At 57.5% G+C, this 26,860-nt stretch overlaps 8 protein-coding genes across 8 annotated transcripts; 4 read left to right on the forward strand and 4 right to left on the reverse strand.

The window, feature by feature from the left end:
* Positions 1-260: 260 nt before the first annotated feature.
* Positions 261-2,216, forward strand: INS49_010251 (uncharacterized protein; the record flags this gene model as incomplete). Its single annotated transcript, XM_043170977.1, has 4 exons — positions 261-329; positions 577-853; positions 920-1,164; positions 1,209-2,216. 4 exons carry the CDS (start codon positions 261-263, stop codon positions 2,214-2,216), a joined length of 1,599 nt encoding a protein of 532 aa, XP_043025542.1.
* Positions 2,217-3,411: 1,195 nt separating this feature from the next.
* Positions 3,412-5,099, forward strand: INS49_010252 (uncharacterized protein; the record flags this gene model as incomplete). Its single annotated transcript, XM_043170978.1, has 2 exons — positions 3,412-3,979; positions 4,045-5,099. The coding sequence occupies 2 exons, from the start codon at positions 3,412-3,414 to the stop codon at positions 5,097-5,099; spliced, it is 1,623 nt and encodes a 540-aa protein (XP_043025543.1).
* A 1,027-nt stretch (positions 5,100-6,126) lies between these two features.
* Positions 6,127-8,250, forward strand: INS49_010253 (uncharacterized protein; the record flags this gene model as incomplete). Its single annotated transcript, XM_043170979.1, has 1 exon — positions 6,127-8,250. The coding sequence occupies one exon, from the start codon at positions 6,127-6,129 to the stop codon at positions 8,248-8,250; it is 2,124 nt and encodes a 707-aa protein (XP_043025544.1).
* Positions 8,251-9,091: 841 nt separating this feature from the next.
* On the reverse strand, positions 9,092-13,388 carry INS49_010254 (uncharacterized protein; the record flags this gene model as incomplete). The annotated part of the gene is made up of 2 exons (XM_043170980.1): positions 9,092-12,793; positions 12,855-13,388. 2 exons carry the CDS (start codon positions 13,386-13,388, stop codon positions 9,092-9,094), a joined length of 4,236 nt encoding a protein of 1,411 aa, XP_043025545.1.
* A 2,217-nt stretch (positions 13,389-15,605) lies between these two features.
* INS49_010255 (uncharacterized protein) lies at positions 15,606-17,863 on the reverse strand (the record flags this gene model as incomplete). Its single annotated transcript, XM_043170981.1, has 3 exons — positions 15,606-16,684; positions 16,757-17,746; positions 17,839-17,863. 3 exons carry the CDS (start codon positions 17,861-17,863, stop codon positions 15,606-15,608), a joined length of 2,094 nt encoding a protein of 697 aa, XP_043025546.1.
* Positions 17,864-19,200: 1,337 nt separating this feature from the next.
* Positions 19,201-21,208, reverse strand: INS49_010256 (uncharacterized protein; the record flags this gene model as incomplete). The annotated part of the gene is made up of 3 exons (XM_043170982.1): positions 19,201-19,338; positions 19,401-21,067; positions 21,139-21,208. The coding sequence occupies 3 exons, from the start codon at positions 21,206-21,208 to the stop codon at positions 19,201-19,203; spliced, it is 1,875 nt and encodes a 624-aa protein (XP_043025547.1).
* A 587-nt stretch (positions 21,209-21,795) lies between these two features.
* On the reverse strand, positions 21,796-23,464 carry INS49_010257 (uncharacterized protein; the record flags this gene model as incomplete). The annotated part of the gene is made up of 6 exons (XM_043170983.1): positions 21,796-22,088; positions 22,157-22,224; positions 22,298-22,680; positions 22,950-23,131; positions 23,190-23,325; positions 23,381-23,464. 6 exons carry the CDS (start codon positions 23,462-23,464, stop codon positions 21,796-21,798), a joined length of 1,146 nt encoding a protein of 381 aa, XP_043025548.1.
* A 1,424-nt stretch (positions 23,465-24,888) lies between these two features.
* Positions 24,889-26,551, forward strand: INS49_010258 (uncharacterized protein; the record flags this gene model as incomplete). The annotated part of the gene is made up of 6 exons (XM_043170984.1): positions 24,889-24,905; positions 24,963-25,104; positions 25,161-25,180; positions 25,245-25,433; positions 25,497-25,876; positions 25,950-26,551. 6 exons carry the CDS (start codon positions 24,889-24,891, stop codon positions 26,549-26,551), a joined length of 1,350 nt encoding a protein of 449 aa, XP_043025549.1.
* Between the last annotated feature and the right edge of the window lie 309 nt (positions 26,552-26,860).

Raw genomic sequence — 26,860 nt, forward strand, 5'->3', positions numbered from 1 at the left:
CCGAGCAGATAAATCCACAGCTCTTTATCAACACGCTGCCTCATCTGCCCCGAGTCTGCTTTTCTTCTCCTCGGGCTCTGAGAGCAAAACCATCTTATTCCTTCGCTGTGAATAACTCTTCTCATCTGTCTCCATCGACAGACAGCGTTCCTTCTCCGTTCCATCATCACGAGAGGGTAACTTGCATCTGTTCTTCTTTTCCGCTCTCCCCGTCTACCACAACAGCTGGACAGACGATCCAAGTCTGCTGCATCGCCATCATGAGGTTCACACCCATCGTCGCCTGGGCCGTCCTGGCCTACGGCTCTGTCGCCGACGATTCTCAGAAGGTTCTGAGCGACGAGCTCTTCTGCTGCTGAGTCCGCCACAGCTTCCGTGGACGCCTCTCTGCCCACCTTCACTGTAAGCACAACCCCCAGATTTCCACAACAAAGGAAGCACTGCCGGGCACCGAGCTTGCGCTCGGAGCCCCCCGCACACTCCCTTGGAGAAGCTGCAGAAGCATGTGGAGACAGGCCAAATCGGTTGATCAGCAGCTAATCTGCTTGTAATTCTCCAGCCCACACAAACCTCAAGGCTCCCTTCCTTGAGCAGTTCACCGATGACTGGGAGGCACGATGGAAGCCTTCCCACGCAAAGAAGGACCTCACCGGCACAGGCAAGGAGGAGGAGGAGTGGGCGTACGTTGGCGAGTGGGCTGTCGAGGAGCCCACCGTCTACAAGGGAATTGAGGGAGACAAGGGCTTGGTTGTCAAGAACAAGGCCGCTCACCACGCCATCTCCGCCAAGTTCCCCGAGAAGATTGACAACAAGGGCAAGACTCTTGTTGTTCAATACGAGGTCAAGCTCCAGAGTACGTATTCCGGCCCCCCTCTACGCTCATCGCCAGAGACTCTGTTACTGACTCGACGCGCTCCAGCCGGTCTCGAGTGCGGTGGTGCTTACATGAAGCTGCTCCGCGAGAACAAGGCTCTCCACCAGGACGAGTTCGCCAACACCACCCCGTACGTGATCATGTTCGGTCCCGACAAGTGCGGCCACACCAACAAGGTCCACTTCATCTTCAACCACAAGAACCCCAAGACGGGCGAGTACGAGGAGAAGCACCTCAAGTCTCCCCCACCGGCCCGTATCGTCAAGACCACTGAGCTCTACACGCTGGTTGTCACCCCAACAACACCTTCGTCATCGAGCTCAATGGCGAGCAGGTCAAGGACGGCAGCCTTCTCGAGGACTTCACCCCCTCCGTCAACCCCCCTGAGGAGATTGACGACCCCAATGACAAGAAGCCCGAGGACTGGGTTGACGAGGCCCGTATCCCCGACCCCGATGCCACCAAGCCTGATGACTGGGACGAGGATGCCCCCTTCGAGATTGTCGATGAGGAGGCCGAGCAGCCCGAGGACTGGCTTGTTGATGAGCCCCTCACCGTCCCTGACCCCGAGGCCCAGAAGCCCGAGGACTGGGATGACGAGGAGGACGGTGACTGGATCGCCCCCACTGTCCCCAACCCCAAGTGTGCCGATGTCTCTGGTTGCGGCCCCTGGACCAAGCCCAACAAGAAGAACCCCGACTACAAGGGCAAGTGGACCGCTCCTTACATCGACAACCCGGCCTACAAGGGCGTGTGGGCTCCCCGCAAGATCAAGAACCCCGACTTCTTTGAGGACAAGACCCCTGCCAACTTCGAGCCCATCGGAGCTATTGGCTTCGAGATCTGGACCATGCAGAATGACATCCTCTTTGACAACGTCTACATTGGCCACTCGATCGAGGACGCCAAGAAGCTCGCCGAGGAGACCTTCTTCGAGAAGCACCCTCACGAGCAGCTTGCTGAGTTGGCTGACAAGCCCAAGAAGGACGACGCCAAGGCTCCCTCTGACCTGAAGTTCCTGGACGACCCCGTCACCTTCATCAAGGAGAAGGTCGACCTCTTCGTCACCATTGCCCAGAAGGACCCCATCGAGGCCATCAAGTTCGTTCCTGAGGTCGCCGGTGGCATTGGTGCCGTCCTGGTCACCGTCATCGCTGTTGTTGTCGGTATCGTCAGCTCCCTGGGTGGTGGCAACGCCCCGCCCGCTGTCAAGAAGGCCGCGGCTGATGCCAAGGACAAGGCTGCCGAGGCCAAGGACAAGGTCGCTGCGGCTGCTTCTTCTGGCGCCGAGGCCGCGAAGGACAACACCACGAAGCGCACCACCCGCAGCCAGCAGTCGTAGGTTGACAAGGTGGTGGCGAGGCGGGTGGAAGGTAGTAATGAGTGATCGAGGATGGTGAACAGAAAAGAACCCAACAGAAGGAATAGGAAAACAAAAAAAAAACAAAAATTGATGCTTCGCTTTTCACATTAGGGCTCGTAGGGCTTATAGGGATGAGCACGGCGCAGCTGGTGTATTCTTAGTACGGTATCACAGGGAATAGGAATCATTTCACACAAGCCTCGAGACGGCCACTTCGGATTGGCTTGCCTGTAGCTGTGCGCTTAGGTGCGCCTCTGTTTTGTATGCACGAGACTACAGCTCTGAAAGCTGTCGGGTGCTGTCGCGTTGACATGCCTATTCCGGACGATCTAGAAGAGTGATCCGCGTGGGGAACAAGATGACATGGGGAAAGCTATGTCGGTCCCCTCCAATCCTATCTCAGATGTTGGATCCGCTGCGGCTTTCCCCCTCACATCATCCCGGGCCTGCTGTGAGGCTCCGAGCCACCTAGATCCCAGCCGATATCGCCAGCGGGCGCAGCACGGACATGGAGTAGATTCGGCCCAGTTTGGTTGCCTGAGCCGGGCCGGTCCTGCTATCTGCCTAGGTATCTGTATGTCTCCTGTGAGAGGGAAGAAGAGTGAAACTATGACAAATGGGTAAGATGACCCCGGCGGGAGAGATTTCCGGCGCACCGGCAATTGGCGGCATTGGGACTTGTCTCCTCGTGCGAGACATGCCCCGATTGTGTGGAGAAGGGCGGCAGCGACAACACTGCGTAGAGAGTCTGTCACTCACTCCCCGCATTGGGCCAGATCCCCCCTGCCAGCGACCCCGATCGTCCTGCGTCATCCGCCGATATCCTGACATTTAAAGGGAACGACAGCCCCGAATTGGGTTTCGTCGGATATGTCGTTTAGATACTGGTCCACTCCCCCTAATACCATATCCCGTTACTAGCCTGTGGTCTCATATCGTGGCCGTTGCTAGTGCTTCGACATCCCGTGGCCAAGGAAGTTTCTCCTCCTTCTTCCCCTCCCTTTCTCCGACTTCCTCCTCATCCTTTGTCCCGCCACCACAGCTTCCAATGCGTCGACTCCTATCGACCAGAGCAACTGCAAGCGCAGCACGCTCCACGAGGGCGGCAGCAGGAACAGCAGCTAGTACCAGCAGGGCAGCGCCTCTCGTCCTCTCGGCACCTTCACTTTCCAAGATGGCGCCCTCTTCATCACCAGCAGCCTCCATCAGGAGGTTACACGCCACGGCCGCACACCTGAACCCAGCCCTGGAGTCGACAGCAACATCGTACCCGACGACACACGAGAAGATCGCAAAGGTAGAAGACACCCCTTACTTCATCGACAACGAGTTCCGGCCCTCCAAGGCCGAGCAGTTCATCGACCTCTACGACCCGGCGACCAACAACCTCGTCACTCGCGTCCCGCAGATGACGGACGCCGAGCTCGCGGCCGCTGTGGAGTCCGCCGAGAAGGCGTTCCCGGTCTGGAGGAACACGACCGTCATCGCGAAGCAGCAGATCATGTTCAAGTTCGTTTCCCTCATCAGGGAGAACTGGGACCGCCTGGCGGCCAGCATCACGCTGGAGCAGGGCAAGACGTTCGCGGACGCCAAAGGCGACGTCCTGAGGGGGCTGCAGGTCGCCGAGGCGGCGTGCGGTGCGCCGGAGCTCCTCAAGGGCGAGGTGCTCGAGGTCGCCAAGGACATGGAGACTAGGACGTACAGGGAGCCGCTGGGCGTCACGGCAGCGATTTGCCCTTTCAGTGAGTTTGGTCCCTGAGCTGTGACAATTGTGGACGAGTTTGGGAACTAACGGGACCTGCGATAGACTTCCCAGCCATGATTCCGCTCTGGTGCATCCCCATCGCCACCATCACGGGCAACACGCTCGTCCTAAAGCCTTCTGAGCGCGACCCTGGCGCGGCTATGATCCTCGCCGAGCTGGTCGAGAAGGCCGGCTTCCCTCCAGGAGTCGTCAACATTGTCCACGGCGCCCACCGTACCGTCAACTACATCCTGGACCACCCGGCCATCAAGGCCATCTCGTTCGTCGGCGGCAACAAGGCCGGTGAGTACATCTTCAGCCGGGGCTCAGCGAACGGCAAGCGAGTCCAGGCCAACCTGGGCGCAAAGAACCACGCAGCGGTGCTGCCCGACTGCAACAAGAACCAGTTCCTCAACGCGGTCGTGGGTGCCGCGTTCGGCGCCGCGGGCCAGCGCTGCATGGCCCTCTCGACGCTGGTCATGGTCGGCGAGACCAAGGAGTGGCTGCCGGAGCTGGCCGAGCGCGCCAAGGCGCTGAGCGTCAACGGCGGGTTCGAGGAGGGCGCGGACCTGGGCCCCGTGATCTCGCCCGAGAGCAAGGCGCGCATCGAGGGCCTGATCGACAGCGCCGAGAAGGAGGGCGCCAAGATCCTGCTGGACGGCAGGGGTTACAAGCCGGCCAAGTACCCGAACGGCAACTGGGTGGGTCCGACCATCATCACGGACGTTACTCCCGACATGAAGTGCTACCGCGAGGAGATCTTCGGCCCGGCGCTGGTATGCCTCAACGTGGAGACGCTGGACGACGCCGTGGACCTGATCAACGCCAACGAGTACGGCAACGGCGTGGCCATTTTCACGCGCAGCGGGCCCACGGCCGAGACGTTCCGGCGCAGCATCGAGGCCGGCCAGGTCGGCATCAACGTGCCCATCCCCGTGCCCCTGCCCATGTTCTCCTTCACGGGCAACAAGAGGTCCGTCGCCGGCGGCGGCGTCAGCACCTTCTACGGCAAGCCGGGCGTCAACTTCTACACACAGCTCAAGACGGTCACGGCGCTCTGGCAGGCGGGCGACGCGGTCAGCAAGAAGGCCGACGTTGCTATGCCTACGCACAGCTAGATTGGTGTGTGATTGTTCGTAGTGCATGCAAAAAGTCTGAGGATGAAAGATTTAATGATATGATATGATTCTTGCTACTTGTGTTAGTCACGTCTGCGCCATCTCACTCGCGCGCTGACGCTTTCTTGACCAATTACGGCTTTCTGACTGGATGATCCCCAACATCTGCCCTTGTAGCTTAACAGTTTTCCACACATGTTAATGATCACAATGACAGTAGAGAGGCTAGAGTGAGCTGGTTGGTGAAACGATGGAGGCTGAAACTGGGGTAACGCAATGAACGCATTGACGGAGTGGTTTCTGATGGGAGAATGGTTGTTCCTGTGTAGAAGCCATCGATGCTGTCTAGTCAGCCATATATGCAGAACCAGTTGCATTCCTTCAAAAGAAGTCTGAAGCTTGATACATACGTTAATCAATGTTGCGATCCCACCCGGTGGATGCGTCATTGCCGAGGACCGCCGCATTGAATTGGCCGGCCCCCGGCAACTGCGGTTTCGTCCGGACCAGACAACCACCACATGCAAACAATACAGTTAGTCAGTTCCTCATCCCCCCTTTCCTTTGACAACACCACCTTCTCCATTCGTCACAGCGTGACTTGATACCGCAGCCTTGCGCAACCTTTGAACCCTCGTTGCTGCTGCCTGTCCACGGTACAGGAATAGTATCGGCTAAATGCCCGTCCTCCCGAGCGCGGTGGACTGATGTTGTTGCCGACCCGAGGAAGACCATCACCCTTTCTGTCCTCGGAGACAACCCCTTCGAATGGACGGGTTCTCTTCCGGACGATCACTCGAATTTCTCATTGGGTCTAAGGACCAAAAGGGGAAGTCGCAGTTCTACCCACCGCTCGACGCCCCGGGAATAGACCCCGTTTCCTGTTCCCGACAGCCACCGCGAACGTGGCTGTTGCTGCGGCCCTCTTCTGAGCACTCGCCCTGGAATGTGCCCATCTCTCACTTTTGAAAACCTGCGAAGTGGCCATACTAGAAGGGGCCAGTAGAAGCCCCAACGAACCCTGAGCATGGACATCGTCGAGCTCCCCCGGGACCTTTTCCTCTTGGTGGTGGCGCACCTTTCCGCGCGGACCGTTGTGCTCTGCCGACGAGTCTCCCGGAGCTGGCATGGCGCCTTTGCAGACCCGGATCTGAACCTTCAGCTTATGAAGTGGCACTTCCCGCGAAGTCGTGAGATGCGCGTGGCGTACTTGGCCGGCGCACTCGGCGGGCCCGGACCTGCCGAAATTGAGGTGCACGACACGGCGGATGACCGGGACCGGCGACGAGAAGGTGAGGATGAGGGTTCTGGAGATGACGCAAAGGCCGCTTGGTCTCCAGACTGGACTGCGACTTTCGCCACTGTCGCCAGGAGGTACCATCACCTCCGGACAGCGACGCCGTGGACCACCGAGGCGATCAAGCTGGGGTCCACGGAGCAGGGCCCGTCAAGAATGTTCTACCCCGTGGCCATCTGGGACCGCTTCCTCCGGCTGGACGACAAGACGGCGCCCTTCCACTACCCGGACCCGGCCTGGTCATACAGCCAGGACGACGGGCTGCTGGTGTACCACTCCGCCGCTCACGAGGACACAGCCGGCGTGGAGGAACAGACGGCGTCCTGCCCGTGGCGCCTGCGCGACCTCGAGACCGGCCAGGAGGTGGTCGTGCCGTTCCCGCAGGGCGAGGACCGCATAGTCCGGCGCGTGAGGCTCTGTGACCGGGTCCTGATCCTGGAGTGGTGCGAGCGAGAGGCATACCACCAGCTCAACGACCGGGAGGAATGCCACCGCCACTTCGTCACCGCCTTGGATGTCGTGCGGGAAAGAAGAGGGGCCAGCTCACCCGGAGACCAAACTGCGGCCGGCGAGGCCGACACCTGGGCAGTTAGGCCCCGGTGCCAGTTCAAGACGCACTTCCTGGGCTTCCCCCTGAACCGGCACGACCGCTTCTTCTCGGCGCACACGGCCACGCACTACGCCGTCTACGTGTGGCAGCCCAACCGGTCGCTGTACAATGACGATCCCATCGAGAGCGTCATCGTCTGGGACATCTCGGCCCGGGATCATCCGCGGACCATTCGGCGAATCACGTGGGACACGCTCGCCTTCTACGGCGTGCGCCAGGGTGCCACTCCGACGCTTCGCTCGCTCGGAATGGACGAGCGGAACCTCTACTTCGCGGAGGAGGAGCACCGCTGGGCCGAGGGCGGGCACAGCAGCCTCGTGCCACCGAGGGTGCACCTGGTCCGCTCCACGGGCATACCTATTGTTGTGCCCGGCACCGCAGGACAGCCCGCCACCGGCGACGGCGCCGAGGTTGTTATTCAGGGCCCCCGGTGGGTGGACCAGTGTGGCACCAACACGGACGTCCGCATGCCCTTCTGCACGCGCACGAACGAGGCGCGGTTCTGCGGCATGGCCGAACAGCAGCACACGGCTCTCGTCGACGGCGGTGGGGCCGGGGAGTGGCCCACGGGCCCGGGGCTATGGATAGGCAACGGCAACAGCGCGGCGGCTCTTCTGCCGGCTGGTGGCAGTAGCGATAGAAGCAGCAGCAGCAGCAGCAGCAGCAGCAGCAGACGCAAGGGACTCGCGGGCGAGATCGAGGCGGGCATCGCGGCGGGGACATCGCGGTGGCCCGGGTGGGCGCCGTGCTGGAGGCACGAGGACTTCCCCTATCTAAGTGTGGGCGAGGTGGTCGACTTCCGCGCCGGGGTGCGGGTCACGGCGCGGCACTGCTTTATGCTCGAGACGCTCAGCGTGCACGTGCGGCCCTCGATCAGCGTGGTGGAGCTCGGTGTCGGCGGGGATGACGAGGTCGGGCAGGACGAGGGCGGATCGAGCAGCGATGGAGGTACTGCTGACGCATCGGCGGTTGCTAGGATGGCGCGGCTGGAGAGGAAGCTGAGGGCGGGCATGGCCAGGCGGAAGCTGCGGAAGCGCAGGGTCAGGCTGAACGGTGGTGGTGACGGGGGCGAGGCCGCCGATCGTGGGCGAGACGACGACGGCGAGGGCGAGGGTGCCCACGAGGAGGTGCACTTCGCGGACGAGATGTGGGACAGATTGCTTGGGAAGGGCTGCATTAGTGGTGATGAGAGGTGGCTGATTGGTGAGGACGGGAAGGGGACGCTCTCCGTGGTTCGATTCTGAGGGGCATGCATAGGGCGAGACCAGAGAAGGGGGCTGCTTCTTGGGGGAGCGGGATGTGAGGGATCACAGCATCGACTGGGCGGCCGTCATTTGGATTACAAGCAGAGTAGATGGTGGTGGCAACAATGCCTCGCAGCAAAGTTACGCAAAGGTCAGTAGCATATACAGTTAGACACTGAACCTCACACTCGAGGCACACGCACAAATAGAATGGTACCTAGCTAGAGCTGCTAGACGAAGTGACAGCAGTAGCAGTAATGCTATCTTCGAACTCTCTGGACTGGCTGACTGACAGGCTGTCTGAGACATGGTCTGAATTCACGTAGGACGAATAAACCAAAAAGTGATGCCACGGTCTCGGTGGATCCAGCGGGCGAGGAGCCGTGAGGACTTCCTTCCTGTTCGGGATGCCTGGCCAAGCGGAGATTTCACGAGTATGCACATGCTCCCGACGTTGTTATTATTGAACTCATTTCAATTCATCATCGTCAAAGTCATGGCCAGCCGCGAGCGAGCGCGCCCAAGTCTACAGAGTATCCAGTCCAAGGAAAAGTGTGTCTCGGAATGAGAGTGAGTTCCCCCTTCCCCCCCCCCCCTTCCGCCATGTGTGTTCTAACACAGTATAAAGGACCAATATGCTTGGGTGATGGTGACGTTTTCCTCGACAGCAACGCCATGCTAGTAGTCCCCATGAAAGGGACGGATTCCCAACGCCATAAAGTGTGCTCGTACAATATAAGAATGCGAATGTGTCGACGACACTCTGTCAAAACCAACCACTGCGCCGTCCTCGCTTTCTTCGATCCCCTAAAATCACCACACGTTCACCCACTGATTAGTCTCAGGCAGAACTCCTATTCACCACCGACGACGCAATCGCCAGCCCGGTGATCAGCATCATCGCCCTTGGGAATCGCCCCGCATCCCCGACTTCCTCTCGCTTCTGGGCGTCAACACCCACAGCCTTGCCGTTCTCCTTGCCCTCCGGCTTGGCCTTCGACTTCTCCCGCGCCCTGAGCTCCTTGCTCTCCTTCTTGGTCAACTTCGGCGCCTTGCCATGTTGGTGGAGCTGGTGCCCGTGGTGCGTTCCAGGAAAGATGATTGAGCTGATGCTCTTCTTGTGGTGTAGCAGATGTAGCGACTTGCGGTGTGGCGTCGCAGGCCGGGCGCGCGGTGTCTCCTCGAGGTCCTCTTCCACCTTGTCGCCCCTCGGCTCAGCTTTCTCCTCGCGCGTGTGCTCGGCGCTGAGCAACGGCGCTGTCGAGGGCCTGTCGAACGCGTGGCTCCCCGTCAGCGCGCCGCGGATGCCAAAGTCTGCCCATCGTGACTCGTGGAGGCCCAGGATTCCCGCAGTGGGCGTGCCCAGGCGTTTCGGAGAGCCGGGGCGCTCTGTGGCGCCGACGTCATGATCCGATAGGGACGGAGGCTGCTGGATCGTGTCCACCGAATCGCTCGACTGTCTCGCCTCCGAAACACAGTCCTCCCACTCCGAGGATGATGACTGGAAGCTGGCCCTGCTCTGGTTGGCAGTGGGGTCGATGCTGGCGAAGACTGGCAGGGACGGGAGGAGGAAATTGGTCTTCAACCCGGTAGGTGCGGGCCGCGGCTTTGTTCGGGCAAGCGACTGAGAGGTTTCATGCCTCGGCGTTTCTGAAGTCGACGTGAAATCACCCTGCGTCGGAGTCCTTGCTGCAAGCGCTTGCTCAGAGAACACGTCGTGTTTCGGTGTTTTCGGCGCCGACACAGCGAGGTCTGGTACAGTGAGACCACCGGTTGACTCCAAACTCGCGGCATTCGGACCATTCAGGTCTCCGCCTCGGACAACGTCGCTTGTTGAAGGCCCCGAAATTGTTGCCGATTCCGTGTTGTCTGATGAAGAATGCTGTCTGACTGAGCAAGACACATCCGGAAAGGGTTCGGGAGCGGCCTCGTCAATTGATCCTAGGCCGGGGTGCTTGCTCCCGTAGGACCGTTCAAGGGTCTCGGAGCGCTGCGAGATGCCGCCCTCCGAGTCTGACAACGGCGTTATGCACTGTGTTTCGGAGGCTCCAACGAATCGCGGGCTGGGTGCGGCGGGCTGCAAGTTTCCGTCGGACCGAGAATGGTCATGTTCCTCCGAATCCGTGTCATCCTCGTCTGCCTCGAAGTAATCCATCTTGGACCGAGACATTTCATCCTCGGCGCTCAAGTCTCTCACCTGTGTCGCGTCCGCGCTCGCATCGATCGAGTCACCCGACCAAGCTGCCTCTGGCGCCTCGAAGAGCTCCGGCAGGCTTACGCCGTCTTCGTGTACGATGCCCGGATCGATAGATTCTTGACCGTCCTCCAGCTGTAGCCTCGCTGCGTCCTCGTTGACAGAATCTCGACCAAGACTGGACTGCGGTGCTGGCAATTCGTGCTGGTCGATGACATCGTCAAGAATCCGAATCTGCGTCCTCAACGTATCGGACGAGCCGCATTCGGTGACTGTTGCAACGATCCCGGAATACTCAGCGTCCTGTGGGACGGCGTCATCCCGTTCGTTGATTTCTTCGACGCAATGTAGCAACCATCCTTCTTGCGGGACATTGCGTTGTGCGATATCCGAGGACTCGCATTCTGACTCGTCAAAGGTGTGACCTGCTAAATCGGAATTATTGATGATGCCTAGGCCCGAGCGAGCCTCTTCATGACTGGTCGACTGTAGTACACCATGCGATTCGGGGGTCGCATCTCCCTCAGAAGCTTCTTGTAGACATGCTTGGTCTTCAAGAGCAGAGCTGAGATCTGTGCCGTTGGTAGCCTCGGTGGATGCCAGGCTCTCGGTCGACACCGCTGCTGGTACCTCGCCTCTCGCTAGATCCAAAGCGGGTGCGGTCGAGGTCACGGGCGTCTTTGGTACCGAAAGACCGTGCTCTGCTGAGGTTTTCGCTGCCGGATACACAGGGTATGGCAGCTCTGGTGTTGCTAAGACCAAAGGGCTAGATGGTCCGCCATCTCCAAAGACGTTAAAGAGGTGTGCCTCCGAATCGGGCGACGAATGCCGCATTTGTGAAGGTGTAATGAGCAGGCTGTGCTCAGGCGTGGCCATTTCGCTCTCGGTGAGTGCTGGCATGGAGGAACACGTTGACCTTGAGGAGCTGGAGTCGTCATCCTCAGCCTCGCTGTGCTTGAAGACTTCAGCTGCAGGGCTCAGCACAGGCGAGGCCTCGCTTCGGAGGGAATGCTCATGAATTTCGTCAGTGACGGGACGAGCCTTGCCACTGACCGACGAAGCCACGCTGACAGCTTCATCAGGTATGCTTCCGTCACTGGCAGAGTCGACGGCAATAGCCGAATCTCGCTCTGACGGCGTTGTGTTCCTCGAGTGCTCCTCACGTTCCCTATACTTGGCAGGGACAAGTGGGAAAATACGCATCGATGAGCTTCTGGGTGGGACACAGGGTGGCACGGGAGGTTGTGTGAAGTGGCCCGGTGAGCCTGGAGGCGTATATGAGGGCGAAGTGTGGTTGACTTCTACGGGATCCCGGCGAACCTTCGGCACGGCAAGCCCGTCCGAAACTGTAGAACGAGGTGTGAATGGGCGAGACGGTGGGTTGCGAGGGCGCGGCGAGTGCTCATGAGACGGCTCCTCAGGGACATCCTTGAGACTGCACGTGTCTTTGCAAACGAGGTCGATGTCAGCCTGAATGCGTGCTCTCAGGTGCGCCACAAACAGTGCCTGCTCATCCTCCGGGGTGTTCGGGGCGAACGGGCCTGGCGATGACTGGTGGTTGCGCGATATGAGAGCTTTGTCCAGGACGAGATGCCCTCGCTTGTGGGCAATCATGCGGACTGCAACATCGTGCCCTCGCAGGACATCACCCACGCCCGTCCGTATGCGATCGAGCAGAGCCTCGATCGTCCGCCGGCTGTGTCTCTGTTTGCTGTCGAGGGTGAACCGAGCCGGGTTGTTTATGCGCCACCCGTGACCAATCAGCTCCGCAATCCGGAAGTCGAAGTCGTTCAGTACATCGAGCTTTGCGTCCACTTTCTCCCTCAACTCGTCGAGGCTACCATGGACGCCACGCACAAAGTCGTCGCAGTCGTTTCCACAGACGTGTCTGAACAACTGTAGCCGGCTTTGAATGTTGCGGTGCAGGTGCTCGTAGTAGGGCCCAAGGTTGTTAATGACGCGGAGGTCCACGCACAAGGCATCCTCGTCAAAATGTCGGCAGTCGCAGTCAACGACGCCCTCGAATCCATCACAATCCGCATGCTCGATCTCAAAGGCAGTCCTCCTCGAGTCAAGCATGTCTTCGAGCGTCCTGTAAGCCTGCCATAATAGCGTCTCACCCTGGCCAAGATTCAGCGGGGCGGTCTGCTTGCTATTGACCTTCAGAGTTCGTGTGATGAGTGCTTGACGCCGTGAGGGGTTGCGGCTCCTGAATACAAGCTCTAGGGTGTACCCAGGGATAAACTCCCAGGTCTGCGTAGATTCTATGAAACAAGAGCGAGGCACGCAAGAGAGATCCGGGGCACCGGTAAGTGAAGGCTTGAGATGTTGGTGTGTCATGGGAATATTCTTGCGAGGGATCGTTGGTCCATCGGAAGTGCTGGTCATGGTGTCTTAGAAAGACGCAAACGATGCTGTGAGTCGAGCAAAGAATGTCCTTGGCCAGGGTACTGGTGACGGGGTGTTTCTGGTAGGACTTGAAAACCCTCTCGGCCCAGATTCCAGGAAGCCCATCGTGCCTGAGCTGGAAACTGATCTCGAAACGGGGTGCTTGACGGAGTTCCTCATTCAGCGCCTCCGGGTCGTTGCGGGTGATCAGTTCCTTGGAGCAGTGCTCGATTCTGTGCAACAGGCCACGACATATCCGGTCGGTGGGCTCGAAAGCTGGTGAGCTGGAGTAGATTCGATTGTAATGTAACGATTTGACGACGGGGTCCAGAAACCTGACGTTGACCTTGACCTGGAGGGGTGCGTTGTCGAAGGCGAACCCGCTTTCCTCCTCGATCGGCGACAGAAGGCCTCCAAGGGTCATGTTGGCGTCTTGTTGACTTGAGAAGCTGTTTGAAGGGTCGAAGATGGGCTCGTCAAGGACGAATTTTGAGAGATTGAGGGTCTGGAGTTGTGGACCGCGGGCCCTGATGCGATCGGACGCGTCCCAGGCCATCCTTGAAATTAATGCGAACCGTTGTCAATGCTGGATGGGGTATGCTGGCAAAGGGGGGAGGGCCGTGTAGAAGTCGTGGTTCAGCACCAGCGTTATCTCTGTGCTATCCCAGAAATGAATGAAAGTAGCTTGTCGCGTTTGTTGCGTTGTTGAAGAGAGAGTGAGCGTGTGTACACCAAGAGCTGGCAGGTCGCTAAGGACGGGGACCGAGTAAACAAGATGCAAGCGCCATCTCTGGGCTACCAAGTTGGGCTCACTAATGGAGAGGTGTGCAACAGGCAGTTGGGACGCATGAATGCGTGCAGAACACGGCGCATGGGATAGGACAAGTGGGAAACGAGGAGTGGAAGATGGGTATATGTGTTCGGCCTAAGTAAACACAGATTGCTAGGCTCATGCGACCGAGACCATGACCATGACCATGACCACGACCACGTCAGAAAGGCTGTTCTGTCATTCACTCGAATAAACGTGAGCTGGGCTGGGCTGGGGCTGAGGCGAAAGCCCTGCTTCTTGTCCTTTATCAGATATACCAATACCCTTTGTTTTCCTCCTTCCGTCCCAGCCGAGAAAAGTGCGCCCAGGCAGGCTGAAGGGCCATTGGCTCCTTCCGGTCAACAAGAGCAACGAACGAGGTCGTGTGAGTGCGAGTGCAATGTGTGCCTGTGTGCCTGTGCGTGGAGACAGGCGTGCATTGGTGCGCGGGGACTTCCCAAGCAACCGGGACAGGCCGGGGTAACGAGAAGGGGATGTGCGTAGGACAGGCCTGTCGGGTACCCATCGAGCCTAGGCCCCGGCAGAGTGGCATGACGCCGGGCCGCGAGGTTCAGGTCGCGGCCGTTTGACGTGGCATGACACAGTCTAAGTTAGGTGGCGATGTGCCACTTGGCAGGGCCTGGGAGTGAGCACGTGAAAGCAGTTAGTACTGTAAGGGTAGAGCTCGGGCAGTGACTGTCCTGAAATGGCCCCACGTTCAACACCGAGGACGACATCCTGAGCATTCCGTATTCCGAGGAATACTCTTGACCTGACGCACGACAATGGAGCCCACGGGGACAGACGGAGCCGCCTGCAAGCACTCAAGCACCCGGGCACTTGTCAGATGCGCATTCATGCAGCTCGTTGTGTGGGCCGCGAGTGGCTGGGGCTAACTGCTGCTGTGTATTCCCGGCGAAACAGGTCGCTGTTTGGGGAGAGCTGAGGATGAAATAGACGGGTTTCAATTCGGCCTTGCAGAGGGCCCCAGCCAACACCCCAGGCTGATGCGCCGTCTCATCTCACGCCTGGTACCAGCTATAAGGCCAGCTAATACAATACCTCCACACAGCCCAGGTTGATGATTGATTGCACCGGGAGATGAGGGAGGGGATCGCATGAATAAGGGAACGTCACTACACGAGGGCACAGGAACACGGTGGGGCCACTTTGCTCTCTCACATGTGCCAGTGGGGGACACCAGCCCTGGCTGCCTGGGCCTGCTCTGCGGGGGCGGAGCCCGATCGAGCCTGGAGCCACTCTAGAGCTGACCCGCACATGGCCTAGACGACTCCTCTTACGTGACCTGGTGGAGTGAGCGCTGAGAGCTTTGGGATCTTTGGGTGGAGGCCCAGATTATTCTCGGGGGCAGGGCAGACAGGTATCAGCCCATATTTGCGTTCAATCGAGCAGCTATGATGCAAGTAATCTCTTTGCGTTGGTTGGTGGGGTGATCTCTGTCTACCACACTGCAAGGCTGGTTGGCCTTTACTTGTTGGGGGAAAAAGAAGTAATGCGTTTCGATTTCATTCCCTCTGATCGCAAAATGCTGTAATTCAATTGGGGAACACAAGGCTTCGGAGTGGCATAAATCTTTCCAATCACAAGAAGAGAAGTTGCTTACAGATATGGAACGGGCAGCCATCTACGTCGCCTTCGAAGCCTCGATGACTTCCGTACTTGTACGACTGATCAAACATTGACTTACGGACAAGGCCGTGGCTCTTGTGAATGTCGTCCCCCATCAACGCCTGTAACATCATGGCACATGTGGTTGACACGGCGCTATTCCAGGCAAAGAGAAACACGTGAAACTCTTGTAAATTGTGCAAGTCGCTGCGCTATTCCTCAATATCGCTGTAGTCAGGGCATCGCTACCAACTCATCAGGTCAAACTATTCGGTCCAAAGCCATCATCTCTCTTCCCAGCGCATAGACCAGAGGTTTTGGCACCACCACCCCTCACCCGACGAATTCTGTTGTCACCATCTCATCCCAAGACCTGCCGCTCTCCCACACCCTCTCCACCAGCTCCTTGGCCCTGACAACCTGCAAGAACCCGCTGCGAGCCATGCTCCCCAGCCTCTCGCGGATCCTCGCCCGCCGCGCCTCGCCCGCGAGCGTCTCGCACGCGGCCGTGAAGAGCGGGAACAGAACGCTGGCCTCGGCGCTGCCCCCGAGCGGCACGCAGTCGACGCACGCGTGGATCTTGAGCACGGCCGCCTGCACGTCCTCGTGGCTCGAGGGCTTGCCCAGCACGCGCCGGTGGAGGTGGACCAGCCCGGCCCAGTGGTACGCCTCGTTGAGCGCCGATATCTCGCGCTGGTTCCACCTTACCACGTCCCCCGACGCGTGCAGGTGCTTGCACGGCTGCGGCGGCAGGATCATGCTGCGCTTCGCCTCGTCCTCGAGCTCCCACGCCCGCGTGATGATGTCCTTGGGCGGCCGCCACTCCCTGCCGCTGGGCATCCCGGGCGGGTGCGGCAAGATGTCCGCCGCGCCGGGGCCGCTGCTGGTTGTGATGCCGCCGTTGGTGCGCAGCGCGTCGCACTCCTTGGCCAGCTCGGCCACCTTGGCCAGGATGTAGACTCCCCGGGTCGTCATCCCCATCAAACAGTCGATCTCGTCGAACTCCTCCTCGTAGTCGTCCTTCTGGTAGTCCAAGATCCACGCCGTCGAGCTCTCCCTCCGACCCCCGCTCAGCGTGCCCAGCACGTCCAGGAACGCCAGCCAGCTCCACAGGAACGCGCGCACCTGGTCCTCCTGCGTCCACCGCCGAGACCAGCGGATCCCGTCCGGCCTCGACGCGATCAGCTCTCGCGCGAGCCCCAGGTGCCGCTGCCACGGGATCGTGTAGCCGAACGCGGTCGGACTGACGATCTCCAGGGACGCGAGCATGATTCCGGTCGCGATATTGGCGTTGGAAATCTTCTGGTTCGGATCGTTCAAGGCATTTCGCAGGGCTGGGAAAATGTCCTGGACCCAGTGTGCTATCCGCATAGCTGGCTCTGGTTGGTTCAGCAGGTGGGCGCGATGAGAAGCTGCGACAGAGTTTAGTAAGAGTCCTCTAATCTGCTCGATACAAGTGCAAGGGCCACCAAAGGGGCACTGACCAGAGTACGCCAGCATGAGGCTCAGTAGGTTGTCGTTCTGGACGGCCATCATCGGCAGGACATGTCTGTACGGGTTGGATTGCTCGTCATCGTGGGGTACAAGGGCCTTGGCTGTATGGTTCATGAAGTGGTGGAAGTACAGTAAGTTCATCGGGTTGTCGCGCAGCTTGGAGGGGAGGGGCTCGAGGTCTTGAGGAATCCGGACCGGCATAGGGCGGCTGTAATACCCTCGCGGCCTTGTCGCGCTCGCATCTTCTATTCTGATAGAGTCGACCGCGTTCATGTCATCCTCGGCAGTGGAGTCCCTGGATGACTTGATGATGGCATGAGCGTCGTCATTCTGGCCGAGGTCCAGGTCCCTGAAGCCGGGGTCGACCCCATAGTATGTGGTGACATGGGATAAGCACAATGTGGTCCTGGCATTAACTGCTCTCTCTGATGGCGGTGCGTACTGCCGCGCTACCGGTCCCGGAGGACCTGAGAGAAGCGAGTTGACTGACATCTTTCGGACATCAGGAGATCCTAGCATTCCGTGGCTGGACGAAGTCTGACGCCCCCCGTCGCTGTATGGCGAGGAGGCAGCTGGTGTCAACGGCGACGAGGCCGTGGTGGCTGTGGTTAGCCCAGTACTGGTGATGCTAGGAAAGAGTTGAGGCGTGGCGCCCGCGGAAGTGGATTCGGTTGGTGATGAGATCTGCGGAGGCATGTCGAGGTCGACGCTGTACTTCAGACGCTTTAGCGGAGGCGGCTGTCCTATTCCATTGCTGCTGCTTTCTGGAGCGGTGGCGTATGCTCCGGAGACGGCATTCGGGTTGCTACTGTGAGGCGGAGGAAGCGATGGTGTTGGACCGGTAAAACCAGGAGACCGAAATGCTGCTTCGTCCGAGTCGTTGCGAACATGGCCTCGGGATTGAGCAGCGAACACGCTCGACCCTGGGAAGGAAAACTTGGGATTTGTGCCGGGGGAGGGGCCGCTCGCGGGCGCGGGGCCTGGGGGCGTGTCCTGTTCACCAGGACCGGCTCGTAAGCTGCTTGCCGACGGTGACTGCCCTTCTGTGATGCGTGACACCGTCGCGCTGGACGAGCCATCAGATTGACGCCGTGCATCTTGTCGCGAACTCGATGAAGATTCCGACGGGACTTGGAATAGGATGGTCTCGAAGCCTGGATTCTTCTTTTTCCTCCCTTCCCAATTGAGCTTGATGCTATAATCACAAGTCTCACCTGTGCGTTCACAGCTGGTGCATGTTAGGACAGTTGTTCCACGCGCTCAACAAGGTAACATGATCATATGGCTTGACGGTCGATTTTGCCCTCCACTTGGATGAGCTGCGCAGGTTGCTATGGCAAGGAAGGGCACACCCGAACGGAGAACCCCGCGAGTCCACGGCCGGTAGCGAAACATCTCAAACTTTTCGTAGAAAATCTGAGCATCGATCTGGTGATGGCTGATGGGCACTGATGGTTCCTCGCATCTTGGTCCTGCAAGTGCAATCCGTTGTTGCGCAACCTGCTAGGGTACTTCGGACAGTATGAAAAAGGAGGCGAGGTCGTTATACTTTACACATTGAGGTCTCTCTTCTCCACATTTCACCTTCCTGGCTTTACACGGCCTGTCACGCGTCATCAGCATGCTGTTCGTCCGTAGGTTTCAGGGGCTGCTGCTGCGGTGCTCACCAACAGCCATTCCTGCTCCGTTTCTTCGGTTCCGGCGCACCCGGCCTCTTGGGTCGAGGCATACCTCGGAATGGGCGTGGCCTGGGTTGTCGTCGGTGTCGTCCGCTTCCTGTCGCTCTTCTGCTGGCGGGCCAATTAAAGCGGGGTTAAAGCTGGAAATCCCCATAGTCCACCCTCGTCCGTCGCCGCCCGTCCGTCGAATGGGCCAGGGTCACGATGGGCCAGCGAGCAAAACTTCGACCTGCCAAGAACTCTCATTCGCCCAATGACACAGTGAGGATCGCGGCCGGCGGGCAGACATGCAAGGACGGTTTGAGTCTCATGCGTGGAGGAGGGATGAAGACGGGACCGGGCTGAATGGGGAAGAGGGAAACCCAATGGCTGGCAGTGATTGATTCAGGCGCCGGACAGGCCCTTGCAACAGGTCTTGGGATGATAAGGAACTAATACGCGGCTGCTTTGTGGATCCCCGCCCAGGGCGGCACTTGGCCAAGATCTAACTGGGCGCACCGATAGCTGCGCCGTCACGTGGGGTTGCAACGATGCAAGATGCCGATCGGAGGCTGAATCCTGAACAAGTAAGTGACTCTGTAGAAAGCTACGTGGTTGTGCGTATGTTGCTATTGCAGCCACGGGGGGCCAGTCGGGCTATAGTGGCTGGGAAGCACTGTGTATTTGGTTTAGGTGGTGGTCAGAGTCGCCAAGTTGCCGTGTAGATCGCCTGCAAGCAGGCATCCGGCACATGCCGATCACGTCTCGATTGAAATCTATACAATGTCGATGTTGAGGATCTTGATATCCTCTTCCGGCCTCTCCTTGTGAGTCCGGGCATTCTCGATCTTGTGTATCACATCCAGGCCCTGGACAGCACGACCGAAAATGGTGTGCTTATTGTCAAGCCAAGGCTATCCAAGTCGTCAGCCAAACGAGATGCGTGTGAAGGCAGGTCATAGAGGAAGCCACTTACTGTTTTTTCAGTCGTGATGAAGAACTGGCTCGCGTTCGTGTTCGGTCCGGCGTTGGCCATGCTCACCGTATAGGGCTTATCGTGCTTCAAACTACTGAATTCGTCCTCGAATTCCCTGCCCCAGATACTCTCGCCGCCTGTACCGTCTCCTAGCGGATCTCCACATTGTATCATGAATTTCCGGATGACACGGTGGAATATCGTGTTGTTGTAGTAGCCGCTCTTGGAATGCGTCACAAAATTCTCCACCGCCTTTGGTGCGGCATCAGGGAAGAGGCGGACGTGGATATCGCCGTAGGTTGTGTGTATAATAGCCGCAGTGCCTGTCTCCTTTTGCTTTTCTCGTCCTGCCTTTGCCTTCTTGCCGTCTGCTGTGGGCTTCTCATTTTGCACATCCCGTGTGCTCCTGGATATCTCTTCTTCGTTGGTGAACATATAGAAGCGAACCTTCCCCACGCCTGTGGCGAAAATGATGGGGTCTCTGGCTTCAGATTCCTCCAGCAATGGATTGCTCGATGCGGCCATAGCGACGGTAGTGACACCCTTCTTCTGCGGTGCGCCCTGATAGATGGCAAGATTTAGTGCCCGAAGCTGCTCATCCTTGCCGAACACCTTGACCACCTGGTTAGTGTATGTGTTGAGTACCTTGATACCCACGATAGATCCATAGATGATGAAGTGGCCTGACTCGTCAAACACTGCAGTAGCCTTACTGCGGTAGGCCGGCGATTCAACTTCCCGCTCGATAGCAAGCCGTCTACCAAACTCGACTGCGTCTAGTTTCTGAAGAGCCGTGCCGGCTTGCTGCATCTCCTCGATGACTTGCAGCGACTCGTCATACGTCCTGTACAGCTTTGCCGTGGCAAATTCGAATATCCTGATTTTGCGGTCTGGCATCGACCATGTCACAAACTGATGTCCAGAGGGAGATATCGTGAGAGACGTCGGGACAGATTTTGCCTTCTTGAAGTCGAACAGATTTGTCGAGCTCTTGTACTGGAAGACGTTATCCGGCTTCTCGTAAGAACCGCTGGGCCTCCAATACTCCACCATACCGCCCTCATCTGTCGACACCACACAGTCGTAGGCATCGTTGAATGCCATAAGACTAACTGGACTCCTATGCAAGCCCTTGATCACGTGTATCGGCTCCTGCTTCTCGCCCCTGCCATCATATACGTGGATGACGGGCTTTTCGGCGTCCGAGACAGCAAGTAAAGGCAGGCTTGCACCCTTCTTGTGCACCCAGCATACACTGTTTGGCGTGTATTCCAGCGGCAGCATGGCTAGGAGGTCGAACGTGATGACATCGAATATCTTGATGGTCTTGTCGACTCCGGCCGTCGCAAAGCTCCTCCCGTCCGCGCTACACGATACAGACCGGATCTCGCCCTGGTGGGATTTAAACTCCTTGACGAACTCGATGCCTTCGGCAACTTTCTTCCAGAATTTGACTACACCGTCCACCGAGGACGTAATCAGGAAGTCGGTGTGGGGAGTCATGGTCACAAAGGAGAGCTGCTCCTTGTGCATCAGGGACTTCGAGTAGCGGGTAGATCTGGGCAGGGCAGACACGTAGAGCTTCTCGTAGGGGAGGACGCGGCGCTTCTTCTTGGGAGCAGCTGCGGAGGGCAGCTGCGGGCCCATGTCGTCGTCGGATGAGCTGTCTGAGGTCACCATCATCAGCCACTCCAAGATCTATACAAGCGCGCGTGGAAAGTAGGTGAGCTGAACTTACCCTCCCCTTCGAACTCTGAACGGTCTCGCTTCTGCGATTTGACATCTTCGTCTTGATTGGCCTCTGCCATATTGTCTGACGGGCTGTTACTTGGTTCGGCAGAGTCACGGCAACGCGTGAAGGGCGGTTCTCCGTGCTGCGACTGCTCGAAGGCGGTTGGGAGGACCGCGGATCGAAGGTCAAGGCAGCTGTGGCTCCATAGCTTTTTTGGGGCCGCTGGCTCTTATCGATAGTAGGCTAAGCTCCCGTCCAACTGGGGCCATAGATGCCCATTGACCAACAGTCTTACAGCGTGCCGGATAGCTTACAGGGATCCCACACCGGGGTAGCAAGGCCGCATAGGGTCCTTCAACATCATGAACTCCAACAAGGTGGACCTCCAGTTCCAAACCCTATTCTAATATTATACACAGTGCATTCATGACTAAGTTCTGATGCTGGTTCCTTTTGTATATAATAGTTGGGTATCTGGCAAATCTTATAGATACCTGCCAATCGTATACAGCTCCTCGCCATTTATGCACGAACTAGGTTATGGAAGTTCATCATTAGATTTCAAATGCATTGTCTCTGTCCGGCCTGTCCGCCTTGGACAAGATCTCATTATAATCATACAGTTCAAGCTTACGCCTGCCATATCACCAAGCCCACGGTTGCTCAGTCGCGGTCGCGCCACCTCTCGTCCACCAGCTCAATATCTGATCTTCCGTCGGCAGAGCTCGGCCCAAATGTAATGGTATTCGTAATACTCTTTTGGATCCCACCACTGAGCTTGTAGCGTGGGGACTTTGGGGTCATGTACGGCGCCGGTGTGTTCTTGCTGCCTCCAGAGCTGCCGAAGCAGCTGGGGAACGCCCTCTTGAGGAGCGAGCGGACCGCGGGCAGGCAGCAGCATATGATGCTCACGAAGATCTCGAGGACGCTCCAGTAGGCTGTTGGTACGTTGTCATCTGGTAATAGAGGGCAGTCTGTCAGTTGCGATGTGCGTGCCGTGGGTCTTATATATGCTGAGACTTACAGGTGGCATTGGTGGTCGTCGCGAAATTGACCAGGGCCGTCAGCCGTACAATGCTGACGATGGTTATGCTGCGAATACACCGCGGTCAGAACCACGTTGCCATGGGATTTGAACTCCAGATTGAAGGGTAGGGATGCTTACAAGAGCCCGACGCTGAACATCAGCACCAGCTGAATCCTTTTCTTCCTCCCCATGTTGAGCCTCCACAGCTGTGGTATCGGGAGCAGGATGATGGTGAGATCGAGCACGATGTTGATGCTGGACTGCGCCCATGCAAAGGTGTTGAAGCTGAAGCAGTGGCCCTCTGTTTGCCCCGTCCACCCCGTCCAGTTGTAGCTGACAGGAGTGCAGTTGAAGGCAGTGGCCAAGGCCGCTGCCGGTATGTAGGCCAGGCAAATGGCTACCATGACGAAACAAATCCGTTGGAAAGTCTGGCCCGGGAATACTTTGAGATACAACAGCAGCATGGCTATCTTGGTCAGGCCAAGTGCTACCATGTACAGAATTTCTGAGAGCCAGGTGAGCTGCAGAATGTCAGCCTCAAGCTCGGTTCGGGTCTGGCAATGATGGGATCCGCACCATGATGATTCGGGTAATTAAGTGGTGAGGGATCGTCCAAATGTCCCTCCCGAAACCGTATGTGGACACTACGATATTGTCAACATTCAGCAAAGCGCAAATGGCCGTGACAGCAACTTACTTGGAAATACAAGAGCTCCTATCACCAAACAACAGGCCTGTTTCCTTTAGTTTTGTGTTTACGCCACAGCAGATAAGGCGCTTGAATCCTTACAAGTGACATAACAATGCAGAAGTTGGACCAGTTGAGGAAGGTATCCCGGGCGAGGCTGTCAACAAGCCTCATGATGGCGGCTACAATGGCGAAGGTCCCTGAGATGGCGGTGACGACCGGGGTGATGACTGTCAGGTCCCGAACAGGCTCGCCGCAGAAGGTTTTTGTTGCGTTTAAGGCCGCTGGAAGGGCAACTGTAGTCAGCACGAAAGCCCAAACATCTGAATAACACGAACTTACTCAGAGCTTCAAGCGTCGTACATGCTGCCAGTGTGCAGTTTTGTACTTGTCCCGTCAAAGTGACGTCCGAGCATATGCAAGCAGCGTCGGTCGCATTGCATCCTGACTGTGGGAGGTATGTTTCCAAGCAGTTCGTCTAGCAGGAGGACATCAGTACTCAGTTTGCTGTTCCAGTAATTCCCACTGCTTACCGCACACGATGGTGGTGACACATCGGCGAAAGAGGACGCGACCAGGCCCCCGACGAGGAGGAGGCCAACAGAAAATGCCCTCATGGTGGCTAGACTTGCTACCACTACACACTCATGATCGAGAGAAAAACAGAAAAGTCGACACGCAACATTCGCAGCAACGGCGGAAAAGCCTCCAAGATAATCAACAGCCGTGAAGGATCGAACTTGGCATGGACTATATCTCCCAGCACTTTCCAATCTGCCGTTTCATACCTTGCCACAGTGTAAAATAGCATCAATGGAACAAGACTGCAAGGAATCTCGGACGAGCACCACGAGGATTGAAGCCCCCGAGTCACCTTCCCAGCTGCAGAGGCGTCGACGTTGCCCGGAGCTAGACCACACTCGGCCTGTTACAGGGTCATACGCACCCCAATGGCGAGGCCGTAGTTCTGCCGGGGGGGGTTTCCGGGACATTGGCCCTAAGCCTCATTTCACGATATCCCATCGGATTATAGGAGAGGGTCTCCACAGGTCAGGCTGGAATGCCATACCTACACTGTGTGAGCAGACAGAGCAGACACGCCTCGGCCGACAGGCACGGACGTGCTCTGCGGAGGGGGCGTCTGCAGGTTCCTTGAATTCCTTGGATACTGTTACAACTCTACGAACAGAGGACAGAGTACAAGTCGGGTCTTCCCGATCTCATATACGAGTCTCCAGGCCCTCGATCTTTGTAACATTGTTGTGGATACTAGGGCGCTCTCGACGAGATGCCGGCAGAAGAATCCGGTGGACGACGAGTCATGATCCCCCCATTTCTACCCTGCAGTGGCAGAAATAGAGTTTCAGACCATGCAATGGTTCATCAGCTTTTCCCAGGAATAAGAGTGCTCGGTGAATACCAAGGCACACCGTGAGGAGCGAACATCCGGAGATTTACCACAGTATTGTACGTCCAAGATATGGCGTCTGCCCGTTGGGTGTAGCAGCATCAGCCGCGTGCGTATGCTCCCACAGACCCACGATCCACTTGGGATGCGACCCCACCCTCCCGTTTACAGCGGTAGCATGTCTCCGGCAGTCTGGACTAGATTGGCGATCCTTTAGGTTAGAGTCCCTGACGTTGATCGGATGCTTGTCGACTGCGGGGGGGGAGGTAATCGTGCGATAGACTTTGTGCGCCTATTCGCGATTGTTGAATTGCCAGTCTGCAGCAAAGCAATCGCCTTCAATATGGTAGTCTTGACGAAAGAGACAATCGTATCGTCTGTTGAGCTAGGTCTTCGTGTTTTCATTGCGTATGTGTTATGCTGGGTCGTCTATACGAGATGTTTTCACCCACTGGCAAAAGTTCCTGGACCATGGCTGGCCTCAGTCACCCGAGCCGTAAGTAATCTGTCCTTGCCTCACGTGTGTTTGACTTGGAGACTGCCGCTCATCGGCATATGAGCACTGCGCTTAGTGCAACGAGTCATTGACATGGGGAATGGCAGTGGTATATGATACAAATTTTACGAGGTGACATGGAAAAGACTCAACGGTGAGCGGCTGGAAACATACCGTCGGAACTGACAACAGTTCCTGACAATGTACACAGGCAGCTTCACGCCAAGTATGGCCCGCTTCTGAGGATTGCCCCAGATGAGCTCACATGTGCGGATCCCAACGCCATCAAGTTGGTTTACAGGACACAAAATGCCCTGAACAAGACTGATTTCTATCCTGTGTGGAACAATCAGGTGAGATCCGTGAGTGTCCTCTCGCAGTGAACAGCCATACTGACGACCTGATCTAGAATTTTAGCAAGCATAAAGAGTATCTAAGCTCTTACCGTGGGCACGTCCCATAAGGCACATCACTGACGAGGTGGATAACTCAGTGCCTTCACCGAGACCAACGACAGGGCCCATGGCGAACGAAGACGGATCGTCAGTCATGTGTACTCTCTGGCCAACGTCTTGAAATCCGAGGAGTACATTGATAGATGCTCCGAGTTGATGATGGTCCGGCTGAAGGAGTGCGCCGAGGCAGATGAGCCGGTGATAAACCTGGGGCACTACCTCCAAATGTAACCCAAAGACCCACTCCGAAGCTGAGTCTCTGTGCTCGCAAGCTGATAACATCATCCCAGGTACGCGTTCGACGTGATTGGTGAGCTCTATCTTGGGGAGATGTTCGGGTTTCTCCAGAAGAATCATGACCATGGTGGGTGGATCCACTCACTGGACCTGCTGATGCCCTTTCTGTGTCTATGTGCCGTCGCACCAGCTTCGGCCCGTCCGTTGATCCTCGCCTCGTCCCTCTTTGTGCCCGGGTCGTTCAAGGCGCTGAAAGCCGTGGAAAATATTGGCATTTCCGCGAGAAGCTATGTGGCGAGACGGTTCGATGAGGCGCCCCGGCTGGATTCTCGGAAGCGGACAGACATGCTGCAGCAACTGTATGATGTCCAACTGCAGAAGGGAAACAAAATGGACTTCCACATGGGTGATATCGAACAAGAAGCATATGTTGGTATGTCTTCTTCTGACCTCCCTGGACCTTACCACAAAGTCATGCCTCAGGAACGTTGACAGAATGGACACAGCTCTGTTTGCAGGGTCTGACACGACGGCTATCGCGTTCCGGTCGTTGTTCTATCACCTGATCAAGAACTCGGATGTGTACAAGAAGCTCCAGGACGAGATCGACCATGCTTTCAGTTCCGGCCAGCTCAAGTCACCGGTGAAGTTCTCGGACGCCATCAAGCTTGATTTCCTGAGCGCTTGCATCAAGGAGGCCCTGCGAATACATCCAGGAGTGCAGTTGAGCATGGGCCGGGTCGTCCCAGCGGATGGGCTCGAGCTCTGCGGGATGTTCGTGCCAGGCGGTTACTGGGTAGGTTTAAACCCTGCCGTCGTCCACTTTGACAAGTCGGTCTTCGGCCAGGACGCAGATGAGTTCCGACCGGAGAGGTGGCTCGGGCCTGACGCAGCGATGATGGACCGCCATATCCTGTCGTTCGGACACGGCTCAAGGACCTGCATAGGCAAGAACATCTCTCTGGCTGAGCTGCATAAGCTGACACCCGAGGTGTTGAGAAGCTTCGGGTTGGAATTGGCGGACAAGAACAGCACGTGGAAGACACGGAACCTGTGGTTTTGCAAGCAGGAGAATGTAATTGTGAGGCTGAAGAAGCGAAAGGTCTGATGGCTTTGTCAAGTTTTGGGAAGGGAGGAGCCGGTATTGACCGAACCAGACCATAAATGGAAATCCTCGGGCATGGTCAGGTGGTGAGGAGGTATCGTGAGCCGCCGACGGCGCCGGCGGAGCAGGGTTTCGTCCGCTCAAGACGATCCGAGCGCGCGGGAATGACCTGCAGCCCGCGAGACGTCACGCTTATGTAATTGCTCAGCCGAAGCTGCCGGGATCGTTCGATGTTCATTCGAACGGCTCAGGATATTGACTTGGAATTTGTCCAAGATGTCATCACAGGGACTGGTCTGTTTCCTAGACTTT

This window comes from Diaporthe citri, assembly GCF_014595645.1.
Source record: "Diaporthe citri strain NFHF-8-4 chromosome Unknown scaffold_4, whole genome shotgun sequence".
Classification (NCBI taxonomy): Eukaryota; Fungi; Ascomycota; class Sordariomycetes; order Diaporthales; family Diaporthaceae; genus Diaporthe; species Diaporthe citri.